Genomic DNA, 16,505 nt, shown 5'->3' on the forward strand with positions numbered 1-16,505 from the left:
TTGGACTTTATAGGAAAGATCAACCCACATTCAAGTGGCCAACACAAATGGATCTTCGTAGCCACTGATTATTTCACCAAGTGGAGTGAGGCTATACCCACTAAGAATGCTAATCATCAAGTTGTCATAAAGTTCTTGAATGAAAATATTTTCACTAGATTTGGTTGCCCAACCAAACTAGTCACTGATAATGCAGCAACTTTCAAGGCAAAAGAATTGGTGGACATGACTGAATCCATGGGCATTCAATTGGTGCATTCTACCTCATATTATCCTCAAGGCAATGGCCTGGCAGAATCATCTAACAAGAGTCTTGTTAGGATAATCAAAAAATTGTTGGAGGACAACAAAAAGCGCTGGGATTCCAAGTTGAAGTTTAAACTGTGGGCTGACAGAGTTACCAACAAGAATTCCATAGGAAATTCTCCATTTAAGCTGGTTTATGGCGCTGATGTTGTTTTTCCTATCCAGCTGATTCTCCCTGTGGCCAAATTCTTGCAAGAAGAACAGAATGAAGAGAATGACATGGTGAGGAGAATGAGTAGCTTGGTTGAATTACAGCAAATTAGAGAACAACTGGTTGAGAAGTCAAGAATTTATCAGAAGAAGATCAAAGAAACCTTTGATAGAAAGACAAAAATAGACAATTTTCAGGTTGGTCACTGGGTTCTCAAATGGGATGCATTGAAGGAAAAGAAGGGCAACCATGGTAAATTTGATGCCTTATGGATGGGACCGTTTGTCATTACTCAAGTTCAGACAAACAATACTTTCATTCTGCACAATTTGGAGGGGGAAGGTGTTTTTGATGGCCCAGTCAATGGGCGGTTTTTGAAACTTTACTTCATATAAGGCTTTAAGGCTTTAATACTGTAATAGGTTTTTCAAGTTTTGTTTTTTATGCAAATAAACTCCATGCCCAATGGAACATTAGGAGATAAGTTTGTTTTGGTTGTTACTGGAAAGGCAGTAGTCTGCAGTTCTTGAAACCTCATAGGGAGGCTTTCATCCCCAGAAGGAGCCAGTGTTAGCCCTATTGGCATGTGGTCCAAAATCGATCCAAATATGCTCTCTAAGTCTTCAAAATCTTGTAAAAACATGCCAAAGACCAAAACAATCGCATGAGAAAAGCCCTTAGAATGGCGGAGAAACACTATCGGGAGGCAAAAACCCAAGGAAATAGTGAAAAACTGAGTATCAACGGTGGCAACAGTGAAATGCACAGTAGTCGTCAAATCTGGCCGATCAACGATCCATATCTAATCGGCGGATCGCAATCGACGGTGGTAATCGGCAGTGGCAATCGGCGATGGCAATCGGCAAATATCGGCGGACCATATAAAACTTGTGATGGCGACCGACGGAGTCAACTAGGACTGTCGATCAAGCGCACAGATCGATGGCCCACGTTGCATCGCAGGATCGCTATTGGAGATTACACAAAGCGCTCACCATCGGCCCGGGGCATGAGCGATATGCAATTGCAACTAATCGCATTGCGATATCACAATCGGGGAAACATTATGGAGCGAGGCCTTTATACATGTATATGTGCGATGCGATTAGCCAAACCTGATGGCTATATAAGCATTATTGAATAGATTTTGAGATCCGCCGAAAGGCATTTGTTAATGTATTTTCACATATTTTGTTATTTAACGAAATATAAAGAGATAGCGCCGATGCAATAAAACACGGACCCGAAGGGGTTCGGGAATGAAAATATATAATATTTTAGATCCGCCAAAGCCATTTTTTCAGGATTTTTTGTGTTTTTAACGTATTTCAAAATAAGAGAGGAAACCTTGGAAACAACATCGAAGCGACTTGCGATAGTGATTGAGGGTGGACTTAATAGAGGAATAGACCGTATTTAAAGACTTTTGAAGTCTGGAATGAGCAGAGCTTGGCGGAATTTCACAGTGTTGCAGCGTTTCTCTGTGTAAAACAAAAAACAATCATTTTTGGTATTCGAATAGATTTCAAAAGCCCGAAGACCCATTCCGTTACAGAACAGAGGACGGGAGATAGATGGCCGGAAGAGAAAAAAGCCACAACACAATGCAACCCACAATAGAAGCAATCATGGAGCATCGCTGGCACGAGCGAGCCACCTGATAACGCAGCAAATTACCAGAATGCGGTTACTCTGCTGTTGGAAAAAGAAACCTCTGAGCTCATGTGTGTCTAGTCATGGCATCAAGTCGTTAAAAAGACAAAGAGGATAGATTAAGACCTCTCGAGCCTCAGAGGGTTCGAGAGCATTGTAAAAGGCCTATAAAAGGTTGAAAGTTCAGAGGATCAAGGGTTCAACTTTTGGAGACTGTGGAGACTCTGCTCCTCTCAGCGTCTCATCTTCATTCCAGCAATATAAGCTTCTTTTGTTGTTACATGTTCAATTCCCATTTTCTCCTCTGTTCTAAGCTTGCACTTGAATAGGTTATTCATGTTTTCTTCTGTGTCTAATGCCAGATAACTGTCATCTTATCTCTGCGTTGATAAATTAGATTTGCAAGCTTCATTTACTTCCTATAGCTAGCCATTCATATGTGTTTATGTATGCATCTTTTGGTACAGTCAGTATTCTCCATCTATCCATTGGTTCTATAAACTATTGAACATTAGTGGTCTAAAGCCTTGTAAAGCTGAGGGTGTTCATGCATGTCTTCAGTGAAAACAGAGTTGAAACAGTCATCTGACTTGATCCAAAACATCATCCATTCCAATAGTTCCGAGAACGATATTGAATATTTATATGTTACCAGGCATCTCCGAGCTACAACCTAGGAGAGCTTCCTGGAGTGCTAACATAACAATATTCAATTAACTTCAAAATGCAGGAAAAGTCAAAGGAGGAATGATAAATATACTTTTGGAGGCCAAAATGCCCTAGAAAATGGCTTGTCTTGTAACAGAGGGCTATAACCTGTTGTTGTAGACGTGTAAACCCTTGGACAACAACTTGTTTTAATGAATATAATCCCTATCTACACACAACAAAGCACTATACCTTTCTTGAGCCAATTTGATAAATCTTTGTAGCAAAACCCAAATGCCAAAGTAGCTAAAAATTGGAAATTGAAAATATTTCTGAATTTTGAGAAATTTGTGATGAAAAGAAAATATGGCTTGCCTTTTACCACACTAATTACCTCTTTATGCTGGATCGTAATCACAACCCTCCCTAAATCAACCTTGAATTATTTTATTTGTAAAAGATGTGAGTTTGGAGTGCATGCACTAGTTACCTCCACTCTTGTCTAAGTCTTTCTTTTGGTGCCATCCAACTACCAGTGACTCCTTTAATGGAACAACTCTAGTCAATGAATCCACTATGATACTAAATAGATTTAATCCTTTAAGGAGGAATTCTTAATATGGGTTTGTCCAAACATCAAATTTCAAAATCCCTAGCTCAACAAGAAAATGATGAGGCCTAGCATCCTAGACCTTTTTCTCTAAGTGACTATGTAGCTACTAATGGATGGATCGACTAACTTTGTGTAACTTCAACCATAAATCAAAAAACTATTTCATGGAGCACACTATCTTTGCAAGAGCTAAGGAGATAAATAATAGAATAGCCAATCTACAAATTGGAAACAAAGTGTTTGCAACTAAGAAGCTCTTATCATGGCATTGTGATCTCACATATTCACAACATGGTATGCTAAGGAGAGAGAACTCTAAATTTATAGATAAGGCTTTCAATAATAATTCTACTTTGGTTCACAAATTTAAGTCACTTGTCAGCCACAAAATCCTTGCAGACAAAGTCAATTTTTTTTTAATATTACGTTGCTTAAACCCTTCCCAAGGATGTAGACATCTCACAAAAGGGGATTGTATCCTATAAAAAGAGGATTGCTTGGGCTTAAAATTCCAATGTTTCACTTGATTTTTCCTTAAATAGCCTTCCAAAATTTCCACACTCCTTGTCTTGCTTCAAAACTCCTCAAAATTGTTCAAATGCTCCTCATCAAGGGAATGATGTCACCCCAACGACTAGCTTGTATGGATGGCTCCCTTGATTTGGAGATGAAACTTGCACTTGAATTATTCCTTGACTTTATCTTGATGCCTGATTCCCTAAGTTGAGATGATTTGTTGGTGAATAAATCCTATCTTGTTCCATTCTTTGCTTGAATTGACTTGGAGTACTCCTTACTTTTCTCTTTGACCTTCCAGCATCTCACTTGACTAAGCCGACTGGGTAATTTTTCCCTTGAAATAAATGTTTTTTTCTTTCTCTTTTCCTATTTGTCCTTAACCTTGCTTGAAGACTTGTCTTTAGTTGACTTGTTGATTTTTGTCATTCTAGACATTCCCTTGAGTGAGTTGGAGGACTCTCCTAGTCCCAAAAGTGTGGCCAACCCCCCACGAAAGCAAGCCTCAAATGTAGATCTCGAATGTCATTGATTTCTTGAGAAAACTAAAACATCGGTTTTGTAGAAAAAAAATTGTAGATGCCAATAGATTGCCCACTTACCCCATTTGACCCAGAATTGGCAGTCAAAATGACTCTAGAAATTTCCATTTGCCCTCAAAAGTAGGATAGCCCTCCTTTGTTGATTTGGGGAAGCATCAGATGTGCTCTAGCCATGAAAACTAGTGGACAGACTAAAGAGCATGAGATCTCCAAGACCCAGTAATCGTTTTGGAAAATTCCATCCAGATGAAAAGTTATTAAAATAATTAATATTTTTAATGAGGCCCTAAGTCTAAACTTAGGAAAATAAAAATGTTAATGTGTATTAATGAAGATAAGGATGAGAAGCTTCTAAGAGACGAAGATCAAGTCTATTTTAACCTTAGCCGTTGATTAGGGACTTAATCTTGGCCATTGATTCATCAACAGGAAAAGTATAAGAGAAGGCTTGAGGGTCAATTGGAGATATACTAAGGGAGACCAGTGAGTTTGATTTCTGGAGTGGGGTTTGCTGAGAAATTCGAACTAGAGGTCTAGATTGCAGCAAGGGGTAGTGAGTACGGAACAGAGAGGCAGGAATAGTACCAGAAGATCAGCGCAAATATCAGAGAGGCAAACGTAGAGGCAGCAAGACTGCGCAATCACTGGAGGGCTTGCATGGGTGATGTAGAGAGGCCCAGTGCTGACGCAGAGAGGCAGGAGCTGACACAGAGGTTCTGAGAGTTGTGCAGAGGCCAGAAAGTCTAATGCTAAGTCTGGGGGAGGTGCTGGAGAATTTATCTCTATTGGGTAAGCCAGTTTGGCACCCAGTTGTACTCAAGAATAGCTGATTAATAAAATCCTTCTCTGTTGCACCGGTTTTCCCGCATTGGGTTTTTCTGGGGACATTTGTCCAAAAATAATTGGGTTTGGTTTTTGTGCATGTATTTGTTTCTGTTCTATGGTGTGATATCTGCAGCAGAGTTTATTTTAATATTTACTGAAGCACTTTCGTAAATAACGTATTGAAGAATAAGTAGGAAAAATAAATCAGTTGCTGCAGTAATAGAATTTTCGCATCCTTGACTAAGCATATCTACCTCCTAGATCACCATTTCTGAAAAATTTCAAGGGGCATGGGAAGTAGAAATTTTGTTGCTTCATCTAAGCATTTTGACTAATGACCTCTCCATAACCTATGCACTAGGATTTGCATACTGTTGGAAAATTTGAGACTACCATGTTGAAGAGTTGTGACATGATGAAGATACCAAAGCAAAGGAATGCCACACACACTGAATAAGACAACCAAGCAGGGAAAAGGTAGGTGCGTCAAGATCATGGGGCTGATGTGAGGGAAGAGTAGAATATGTGATCACCTTCACAAGGATAGACATTAAGTGATCCCATAAATCATGAGTCTTGATAGATCCACTTCTAAGATGCCCACATACCACCCCAGTGTTGAGAAATCTAGGGCATTATATTTCTCTTAGATCTTGACATTTACTTGTGAATATTCTTATATGTTTGTTAGTTCTTATTTATATTTTTCTTTCATCAAGATAAATGCCAAACAATAAAAATCACAAGGGACACAGGATGTAGGCACTCAGCCAGGGTAAAACCCCTAGGTAGGGGAAAACCCAGTCAAGAACTCTTCCTTCAGTAGATTCAAATCACAGTGAGGCAACCAAGACTCTTGACACCTAGACCAAGAAAAATTCGTTCCACCAAGTCAACTTCTTTCCTTTAAGACAACGTGATCCTGATTCTTCAAGAATTTCGTCCTACACTTGTATTTCTGAAGTAAATCTGAACCCTCAACCCTGTAATTGCATTAAGGACAAAATTTACATCTTCCAAGGATCCTTCTCTTCCTTCGCTGTATTGGTTTCTTTATTGTGAAGACAAAAATCTTCTATTTTACCCTCTCACACTTACTTCTTGATATCTGAATTGCAAATTGATTAATGCCAAAACAGGTCAAGTACCTTTTGCTATATATAGTGGTTTGAACGTCCAATAATAGGCCAACTTGTAGACTGGTGAATAGGCCGACTTGTAAATTGTTGAAGAGGCCAACATGATGAGATTGAGGCCGACTTGAGAGGAAGCTGACTTGGTGGAGGATAGACACAAAAATAATTTTTCTTTCTTGACTTTAAGGAGCCCAAGAAGGGTCTCTTACACAAATGATTTTGACTTTGACTCAACAGAAATCCTAGAGCACTCAAAGGGTGCTATGACCTATTGACCATTGACCCAAGCATGAAACCCATGCTTTAATAAGTCAATTTAATAATAATAAATTTCTTTTGACAAATATATTACATCGTGACTCAAGTAAAATTATGAAGACCGACAATAGTTACATTCTTCAACACCCAAGACATAAAGATCCCCATCAAAGCAGGGAGTTATTTGCCACTAGGGGGATGTCAGCAGTGTCATAAAACCAAGCATCATGGAAATGAAGCTAAGAAGACCAACCATGACCATCCACACATCGGGGATCCAGGACACGCACTCACATAAAGATCATCCCACAAGGCTTTACAAGGCTTTAGACTTGCATTGCTTGAGCTTAAAACGGTGATGTCAAAAATAAATTTTCTCATATGTACCCTTGATAAAGGAGGGGTAATAGGTTCTCTTGCAAAAAACTAGTAGATGCCTTTTGACTACTCACTCAACCCATTTGACCAAGATTTGACCTCCAAAAGCCCACATGTGCCACATGTACCACAAAAGTAAGACAACCTCCTTTGACTAAGCATAACTTCTTTCTAGTACATCATTTTTAAAAATTCAACATGGTGTGGAAAGAGGAAGTTTTGCTAAGCAATCTAAGCCTTTGTTGACTTTGACTCCGACAACTTGTTCATTGGGATTTGCAAACCACCTTGGGAACCGCAAACTATAGGAGAATGTGAGATTGCCATGTTGAAGAGCAGTGACAAGATGAAGAAACCAACGCCAATGAATGCCTACAGACTCAATAAGAAAACCCAGTGGGAAAGAAAGAGGTGCCTCGGGACTAAAGGGAAAAGTACAATAAGTGATCACCTTTATAGGGCTAGACACTGAGTGTTCCCATAAATCATTAATCCTAATAGGTCCACCTCCATTATGCCCACATATCACCCGAGGACACAACGATGCCCATCAAAGCATGAAGTTACTTCCCACCAAGGGTATGTCAGCAGTGCCATAAAACCAAGCACCATGGAAATGAAGCTAAGAAGACCAACCATGATCGTCCACCATCGTGGATATAGGAAACACTTTCACACAATCATCATCCCACAGGGAATTTACAGGGCTTTAGACTTGCATTCCATGGGCTTGTAATGGTGCTGCCTAAAATGTATCTGTGCATATATGTACCTCTACTGAAAGAAGGGTAACAGGACTTTAAACACAACATAGGTGGTATGTGCAAAGATTGACTGCTATTTAACTTCCCTTTTGTATCAAGAACTAGGCTCAAAGAATTACAGCAGCTGATTGCATTTTTTCATGTGCATAAGAGAAACAGTAAAAAAAATAAGTTTCTTTTTTTCGAATGAAGGCTTTTGTGAGTAGAATTATTCAAGCATCTGTCTTCTGGATCCATCACATAAAAGAGTAGATTATCGACGCATTGAGGAACCACATTAGTTGGTTCGAAAAGTGTCTTCAATCTACTATTTTATGTGATGGATCTGGAAGAGAGATGCTTGAATAAGTTTCTTCACAAATTTTCAAAAGCTTTCAAATCTAATACATGAAAAAAAGTATTGCAAATAGCAAAATAATTTATCAGTAGCACTACAAATGTATACGTCTTACCTGAAGTAAAATACACAAGTATAGAAACAAAAGATATCTCATCTAAACGTCATTATAATTCTACCAATGATATGTTCCCATTTTCCAAAGAAGAAGACGCAATCACCCCTCCCTCCTTTCAATATTTTCAGATCGTTTATCAATCAAAGATAAAATCAAGGTGTTAGAGGAGCTCAAATGGTAGGATACTATAAAAAATATTCGTAAATTGATGATTTCATATTATGCATATGAGCTGAGCCGTAGAATCAAAGATAAAATCAAGGTGTTAGAGGAGCTCAAATGGTAGGATACTATAAAAAATATTCGTAAATTGATGATTTCATATTATGCATATGAGCTGAGCCGTAGAAGCTTAATTTATGGAAAGAAGATATAGATAACAATTTTAAGCTAACAATGAATTTAGCCAAAGGACTACTCTATAACAGAAAAATATCAAGAGAATATTTACCAACCTCACGGACAGCAATTATTTCATTTATGAGGTTATCGCCAATAAAGTTCTTCAGGACTTCATTCTTTCTGAGTTCTGTAACAGACTCATCCAACGATGTGGGCAATCTGTGCACCGCACCTTCCTCGAGATCATCCGGGTTTGTGTCTGTTACCAAATGACAACGGTGTGAAGCTTAGAGATCGACTTGATAAGATCAAAGCATAATTAACCTAATTAGTAAAAGATAATTAAGAACAAGCTTCAAAAAAGAGCTACATATATAATTTATTAAAATATGCAAAACAGAAGTACTGTGCAGATAATAGGCAGAGAAATGCAATGGGAATTGTTGAAATTTTTGAAGGTATACAACTTGAGAAGTAACCAAACTAATCAGATTGCAGATAACAGTTTAACAAAGAACAGCTGAGGTAGCTAAATTTGTTAACAGGAAATGGAAGTAATTATATAGAGAAATCCATCATTTAGTTTAGGAATGAAACAGAACATCCTAATCCACTGAAAAGATAAAACAGGTAGTCCTTTCAACGAAAAAAACAATGCCATGGGAGCAAAAAAATCCAAATTTTGTTAACATTAATAATATATTTCAACTTCTCGGAAAGTAAAATTAGAAGACCAGTAGTCATTTAGAAGAATTCAAAAGGTGATCTTCCTCAAGTTTAGAGTGACGAAATGCGTTTTGAATAAAGCGTTATTATCTTCGAATGCAGACCGCAACAAGACTTGCCCAGTGTAAAGATTATAAAATACATGTAAAGAAACCGTTCAAAGTCCTAGACATAATTTGACAACAATGAACAACACCAATCTAAAAAGAATTTATATCACAGTTCGGTCACCATACCAACAGGCTCTGGCAAAACAAGGTGCTTCCGCAGGCCATCTATTCCAGCAGCTATAACTGCTGCTAGTCCCAGATATGGATTAGCACAGCCATCAAATGCTTTAATCTCAAAGTTGCTCACGACTTCACTTGAAATCCCAGGAGGACATGCTGTTCGGATTGGAGCTTCTCGATTTTCCTTCCCCCAGCAATGATATGCTCCACTCCAATTGTTAGGCTTCAATCGCTCATAACTGCAATATTCGTAAATATGCATTAGCTTCAAAAAAGGAGTGACTAAAATGACAGTCGCCTAAATATCTAAACTGCTGTAGTTTAGAATAAAAAATCGATGAACAAAACGATTACATAATTAGAATACATATAAAACGTAACCATCTAATAAGTTGGAGCCTTTTGTATATGACAAGGACTTCATAGATTAGGCTATTAGAATTATTGCCAACTTATTCATTTTCCTAAGAATTACACTTTGTCGCATGATCATGCAAATATTTTATAAAATAAACTATTGGAATCTTTGCTCAATTTGTCAATTTCGCCAAGTATTAATGGTTGTCACATGGTCACCCCAATAGTTTTTTGATAATACAAGAAGAAAACTCATATAAACCAGGAAAACATATTTCGTTACAAGGTCACCATACCCACTCATGAGGATTAGGTGTTTGGTATTCTGTTAATAGACCAATGAGGGCATGTGGCAGTAAAAGAAACTACAATACCATCAGGACAAAAAGAAAGATGAAACTGTCAGAGGTGATCAAATTGGAAGATAATATAAAAAAGTTGCACATATTTCTGAAATTGGATGACTAAAACTACATAGGAGGAGAAAACATAAAGTGGAAAAAGATGCTGGGAGGTAGAAGCACGTGAGGAAGCTGATGGAAGTAAAATAGAAGCAAATGAGTATAGTCTGTTGATGTTTTGGGTAGCATCAGGGGTGTTACCGCTCAATCTAGCAAGGGCCCTAGTAGGGTTTCCAAAGGGGCAACTACTAGACCAAGTGGCAACAATGGACAAGAACCCACTGTCACCTCAGTCAATGCCCACTGCTCTTTATGGACTTTCACCAATGGGAGGAGTCTCGGTATAAGGAAAATTACTATGAACTGTATATCAATGATGGAAGGATAGTGATTTCAAGAGCCCATTCATAGGAAAGGCTCAAATGATAGGACTTCCTTGCTCAAGAAGCAAGGTATAGGGATCTCCAAGAAAGGCTTAAGAAGAAGCCTAGACCTAGGGATTAGGGATATTCCTTGATAAGGGATGCCCTAGACCTAAGATCCTTAAGGGAAGAGGGTTTCTAAAGTGATCTTGTGAAATAGGAATGATGAAGGTGCGGGACCACAAAGAAGCCCAAGTGGACCCAAGTAAGGCGTAGGGTTTCGGGTGAAGCATCAAACAAAAGATCTAGGCCAAACAAGGGAGAAGAAGAGGATTAATGAAATTGGATATGACTTGAGTTTTAGTGCAATGACCCTTAAGAAGCCACTAACCAAGGAAACCTAGGGACAAGAACGAAGTTGGAGCTAGGGCTTGGGATAATTCCAAATCTAGCTGTGGAAATTCCTTCAAACTTTGTGAGGGCCTAGGGAAAACCCCAGCGCAGTTGTAGTCCAATTCGCTCTCCAAATGAATGGCTCAAAAGATTTTGTTTGATGCCATAGGAGACCCCTAGGGTTAGGGCTTTGGAAAGGAGGAAAGAGGTGAAAAATATATTCTTTAGGGTGATCACCAAGGATAGGATCAATGCCTAGTCTATTGGGAGAATGGAGTCAATATGCTTTCAACCTTTGGATTTCTTTTACCCAATCAAGGAGTCTTATGGCAACTTCACATGGCACTAGAGGCAGCTACTAGGTTACCAAAGGAATTTATACTTCTTATTGCAGCAATTTGATGACTTCTCAAGGCAATTATGGAGATAATTTACCCCTAGGAACATTCATTCACTATACCCAAACATGTAACATATGCAATATCCTCACAAGATCAAAATTTGACAAATTCGCATTAAATTAGGGCAGAATTTCAGATTTCATGAGCGAAAATTCCATACATTATGTATACAAGAGAGAGGAAAAATAGACCATGAAAAAGCACTTACAAGTATAGTGAGTATATCCAATCATCAAAGAGATACAAAATCGAAGCTCCAAGACCAAGAAAAGATATCCAAACATTGAAATGCATCAATATTCATCCAATTTGTCCATCAATAGCTATAGCAAAATTCCCAAGAAGAGAGAGATACCAATCCAAGTGACGATGAGGAATGAATCAATCCTCTCATCAATATATATGATCCTCTAAGGGTTCGATTTGCCTAATTAGGCCTAGTGATGCCCCTAATAATAAAATAATGTGAAAAATAACATTCCTTGTTGACAAGCCCACCAAGATAGCTCCATAACATGAAAAATAAGCCTCTCAAGAGGGCCAAAATGATAGATAAGGTTTAAATAGATAGGAGGGCCATTGGAAGGCCTAGTGGAGTCCAATGTGTGCCAAAATGAGTGGAAAGGCTCCACATATAGTGATAAACGGGGCGGCCCTTTGATCTCCAAGCAAATGACCTTTGGTGCTCCCAAGTGGCTTTGGGGGCAAAAAAACATCCTCATGGGTCCCCAAGTAGATCGATCAAGCCTGTATCCCATATGAAAGGGTTGGAACAATGATGCAAGCCCTCCCTTTGTCTCCCATGGTGAGACAAAACCTCATCTAGGCCCTAGATCAACTGCCAAGTGTGTGGTGCAACCGTGCAAGTGTGTACCTAGCTGGGCAGGGTAGTCGAGGTGCATCATCATCATCAAATAGGTGGAACACAAGCGAGCAATGGATGGTACTGAAGGATCCCATGGCGTGTCTATCTACTCTCTACTATAGTGGAGGAACATGGCTCTTAATACACATCCTACAAATGCCAATATGACCCTCTGGAGGGCTTGGACCCCATATAGGGAGACCAAACCCCAAGATGAAGACCCACCTGCAATCATGTATAAGATTCAATGCGTCTCCCCACCTTCTAGTCTCATGCTATATATACACTTCTCAGGAGGTCGAATAGGCCTCTTCTAGGCCAACTTCTCCTTGGCAAGGTCGATTTGGTCTTGGAGGATAAAATGACTTTCTAGACTCAAAAATAATGATTTTTTTTTGTTACAACAATTCCAAATACAATGTAATATTCTGAAGTAGAAATTTACAAAGATAACAAAGACATGCAACAATTACAACACAAAAATTTACTCAATAAACACATGTAAACAGAAATTTTGTCCGGAACACCAAATTGGCCAATTTTCATTAATTATAATTGTTGGAGTACAATATAATATGGAAGGAGTGCACCTGGGTTTGCACAAGGCAGGCTACAAGCCTCAGGTGGATAATACAATAGTGCCTAGCTGCTGTAATCTTTGTTGCATCCAAAATACTGCATTGTTCCTTCAAAACTGCTCTGCTGGTTGATTTTCAGCTCTAATTTACCCCCTCAAAACAACCCAGATTTTCTGCAACTTTGGGGATGTACTCCTCTCCAAAAAACCAGAAAAAACCTAGAAAGGTTTTGCCTGGTTTTGACCTGCCAATTTCGACTCCTTGGGGATTGGACCTCCTCCAACGTTGGTTCTCACTGCCTGCAACTGAAACTGTTGTAACTTGCTGCCACAAGGCTAGAAACCTCCCCAAATCAGGCTCCCAACAATCTCTCCACAACCCAGCTCCCAAATCCTCTGGCTAAACTTCCAACCGAGAGTCCCCCTCTAGTGATTGCGCAATCCTGAGTGAGGATGACGCAGTCCCTCCAACCTGCAGTTCGAACTGGGTGTATGACTGACTATCCTGCTGCAAATTATCCTCCACAATATGACAATTTGATGTGGGCAATGGAAGCCATCCTAGGGTGGCACTCAAAGTCCACCGAAGAGAGGGATGGGCTTCACTCCTTGGAAGCTCTGGTGCTGAACAAAACTTTGTAGCTTAGCTAAACAGCCAAAGCAACAATGAAATTCTCAAATGATCAAAAGGCCCCAAATGCTTCTCACTTCCTCCTATTTATGCTTGCTCCCTTGGGCCCCACGTGGGTCCCATCAAATATTTTGATCCCCACTTAGGAAATTCGAATTGCCTTCATGGGGTGCGTATTTTTGGGTGGGTGAGTGGCCCCCACAATCCACTAAAAGCACATCAACCCCCTTTCTCCTAAGTTCTCCCACATATTTGCCTAAAGCCAAAAATATCAAAATTGCCAAAATTGATTTTCTCCTCACCTTGGGAAAATTATTAGGAAGGGACATTATAGTCCTCCCCTCCTAGATGTTGCTTGTCCCCAAGCAACTGCAAAACTAGATGCTGCAAGATTTGTTCACTTCTCACATGGCATCCTCTTCTGGCAAATCCTTCCATTTGACCAAGTACTCCCGGATCACCCTGTTCCTCAACTTCTTCTCTCGGGTCTCCAATATGATCTCTAGTGTCAAAACCAAGTGCCCCTCATCATCCAAGGGAGGCAACTCAACTGCTGCTGTGATATGCTATCCCAATGCCTTTTTCAGGCATGAAACGTGGAACACGTTGTGAATCCGGCTCTCCTTAGGTAGCTCTAATTCGTAGGCCACCTCTCCCACCTTCCGGACCACCTTATACGGCCCATAAAACCGTGGGCGAAGCTTCTCTGCCCCTTTCTGCTTGAGCGTAGATTGCCTGTATGGCTGTAGGCGTAAGAAGACCATGTCCCCTACCTCAAAGTGTCTCTCCACCCTATGTTTATCAGCATAGACCTTTTGTTGATTCTGGGCCACCTGCAAGTTGTTCTTGAGAGCTCAGAGAATCTCCTGGCTCTCTTGAACCCAATCCTTTGCCCCTGGGGCCCTGCTATCTCCAAACACCATGTCAGAAAAAGAAAGTGCATCATACCCATAAAGTGCTCAGAAAGGGGTCATACCAATGGACATGTGATAAATAGTGTTGTAGAAGAACTCCCCAAGGTGTAGCCACTTGACCCATGCTCTCTGCTGTCCAATCACATAGTTGCACAAGTACCCTTCCAGCCACTTGTTCACGATCTCTATTTGCCCGTCGGTTTGGGGATGATAGCTAGTGTTGGGTGTAAGTTCTGTACCCACTAACTGGAACAAATCCTGCCAAAAAGCCCCCATAAACTTGTTGTCCCTGTCACTCACAATGGTCTTGGGGAGACCATGCAACCAGAAAACCTCCCGAAAGAACAACTCGACCACCTGGGAAGCTGAAGATCTCGTTGGAATAGCAAAGAAGTGGGCGAACTTGGTCAGTCTATTGACCACCACATAGATGCAGTCTCGCCCCTATGCTGCTGGAAGTCCCGTGATGAAATCCATGGATATGCTCTCCCACTTCCTCTCTGGAATGGGGAGTACAGCTGTAGCAAACTGGCCAGGTGACTCAGCTCCACTTTGTTCCTCTGGCAATCCACGCACTCTCTCACATGTTTCAGCACATCTCCTTTAAGACCCTGCCAGGAGAACCTCTCCCTAATGGTACGGTATGTCTTGAGGAAACCTGGGTGCCCTGCTAGTGGAGAATCATGGGTTGCCTGCATGATCCTCTCCTTCAGCTGAGATCCTGGCACTAAATAAATCTGATCCTTGTAGTAGATCACATTGTCCATCACCCAGAATCAGTCATCTCAGTGCATGCCATCCAAAATGTCGCAGGCCTGCCTATCCTTGGAGTACTCAACCAATAGTTGAGCCTTCCAATCCTGTGTGACATCCATCAAAGATAGAGTTGCGGGTCTCCTGGAGAGGGCATCAGCTACCACGTTGTGTTTTCCCTTCACATACTCTATCTCAAAATCGTAAGCCTGGAGCTTACTCACCCATTTCTGTTGCCTCTCCTCTAAGGACTGCTGCTCAAGGAGGAAGTGAAGACTATTGTGATCTGTCTTCACTTTGAATCGGTTGCCCACTAAATACTGTCTGAATTTGGCCAGCGCATGCATCATTGCCAACATCTCCTTGTCGTACACAGAGTACAACCGCTTGTGAGGCTGCAATTTCCTGCTCTCAAACGCAATAGGATGGCCCCCTGTGTCAAAACGGCCCCAATCCCTTCACCGGATGCATCACACTCCAACACAAAAGGCCATGTGAAATCCGGCAAAGCTAAGACCGGACAAGCTGCTCATGACCCTCTTGAGGCACGTGAAGGCCTCCTTTGCCACCTATGTCCACACAAAAGCTCCCCTCTTCGTCAAATCCGTAAGAGGTGTTGCAAGCTGTGAGAACCCTCTCACAAATCTCCTGTAGTACGTACAAATGCCCAGGAAACCCCTCAACTCCGTCATGTTCCTGGGTGTGGGCCAATCTAGAATTGCCCGAATCTTCTCCTGATGCACCTTCACTCCATCCTCCCTAATCACATGCCCTAAGTACAACATCTCTGTTAGCCCAAACTCACATTTGGACAACTTCGCATATAGTTGTTGCTCCTCAAGTATGCGGAGCACCTCCTCCAAATGCTGAAGATGCTCCTCCCATGTTCTGTTGTAAATGAGTATGTCATCGAAGAAGACTAGAACAAAATGTCTCAACTGTCTACAGAACACGTGATTCATACAGGACTGGAATGTGGTCGGGGCATTGGTTAGCCCAAAGGGCATCACCAAGAACTCAAAGTGTCTGTAATGGCAGCGAAAGGCAGTCTTCGGAATATCCTGCTCCCTCATGCGAATCTGGTGGTACCCTGAGCGCAGATCTATCTTAGAGAAGTATTTAGCTCCCCTAAGCTCGTCCATCAACTCATCTATGCGCGGAATGGGGTACCTGTTCTTCAAGGTCTTTTTATTGAGAGCTCGGTAGTCTATGCACATGCGCAGCGTCCCATCTTTCTTCTTCACCAGCACCATGGAAGAAGCAAATGGACTTGAGCTAGGCCTGATGTGCCCCAACCTCAACAACTCC

The 16,505-nt window shown here is 40.8% G+C and overlaps 1 protein-coding gene across 1 annotated transcript in view; it reads right to left on the bottom strand.

The window, feature by feature from the left end:
• Positions 1-16,505, bottom strand: part of LOC149186540 (protein fluG-like) — a 323,927-nt gene that overhangs the window by 15,663 nt on the left and 291,759 nt on the right. The window contains exons 16-17 of the mRNA XM_089412631.1: positions 9,550-9,782; positions 8,701-8,846 (exon numbers count right to left, since the gene is read on the bottom strand). Of these exons, the coding sequence (XP_089268757.1) occupies positions 8,701-8,846; positions 9,550-9,782 (379 nt within the window). The remainder of the gene's footprint in view (positions 1-8,700; positions 8,847-9,549; positions 9,783-16,505) is intronic.

Source organism: Pinus tabuliformis, chromosome 3_1 (genome assembly GCF_031772625.1).
Source record: "Pinus tabuliformis cultivar Carrire ecotype Pingquan chromosome 3_1, CPIR1, whole genome shotgun sequence".
In the NCBI taxonomy this organism is placed as follows: Eukaryota; Viridiplantae; Streptophyta; class Pinopsida; order Pinales; family Pinaceae; genus Pinus; species Pinus tabuliformis.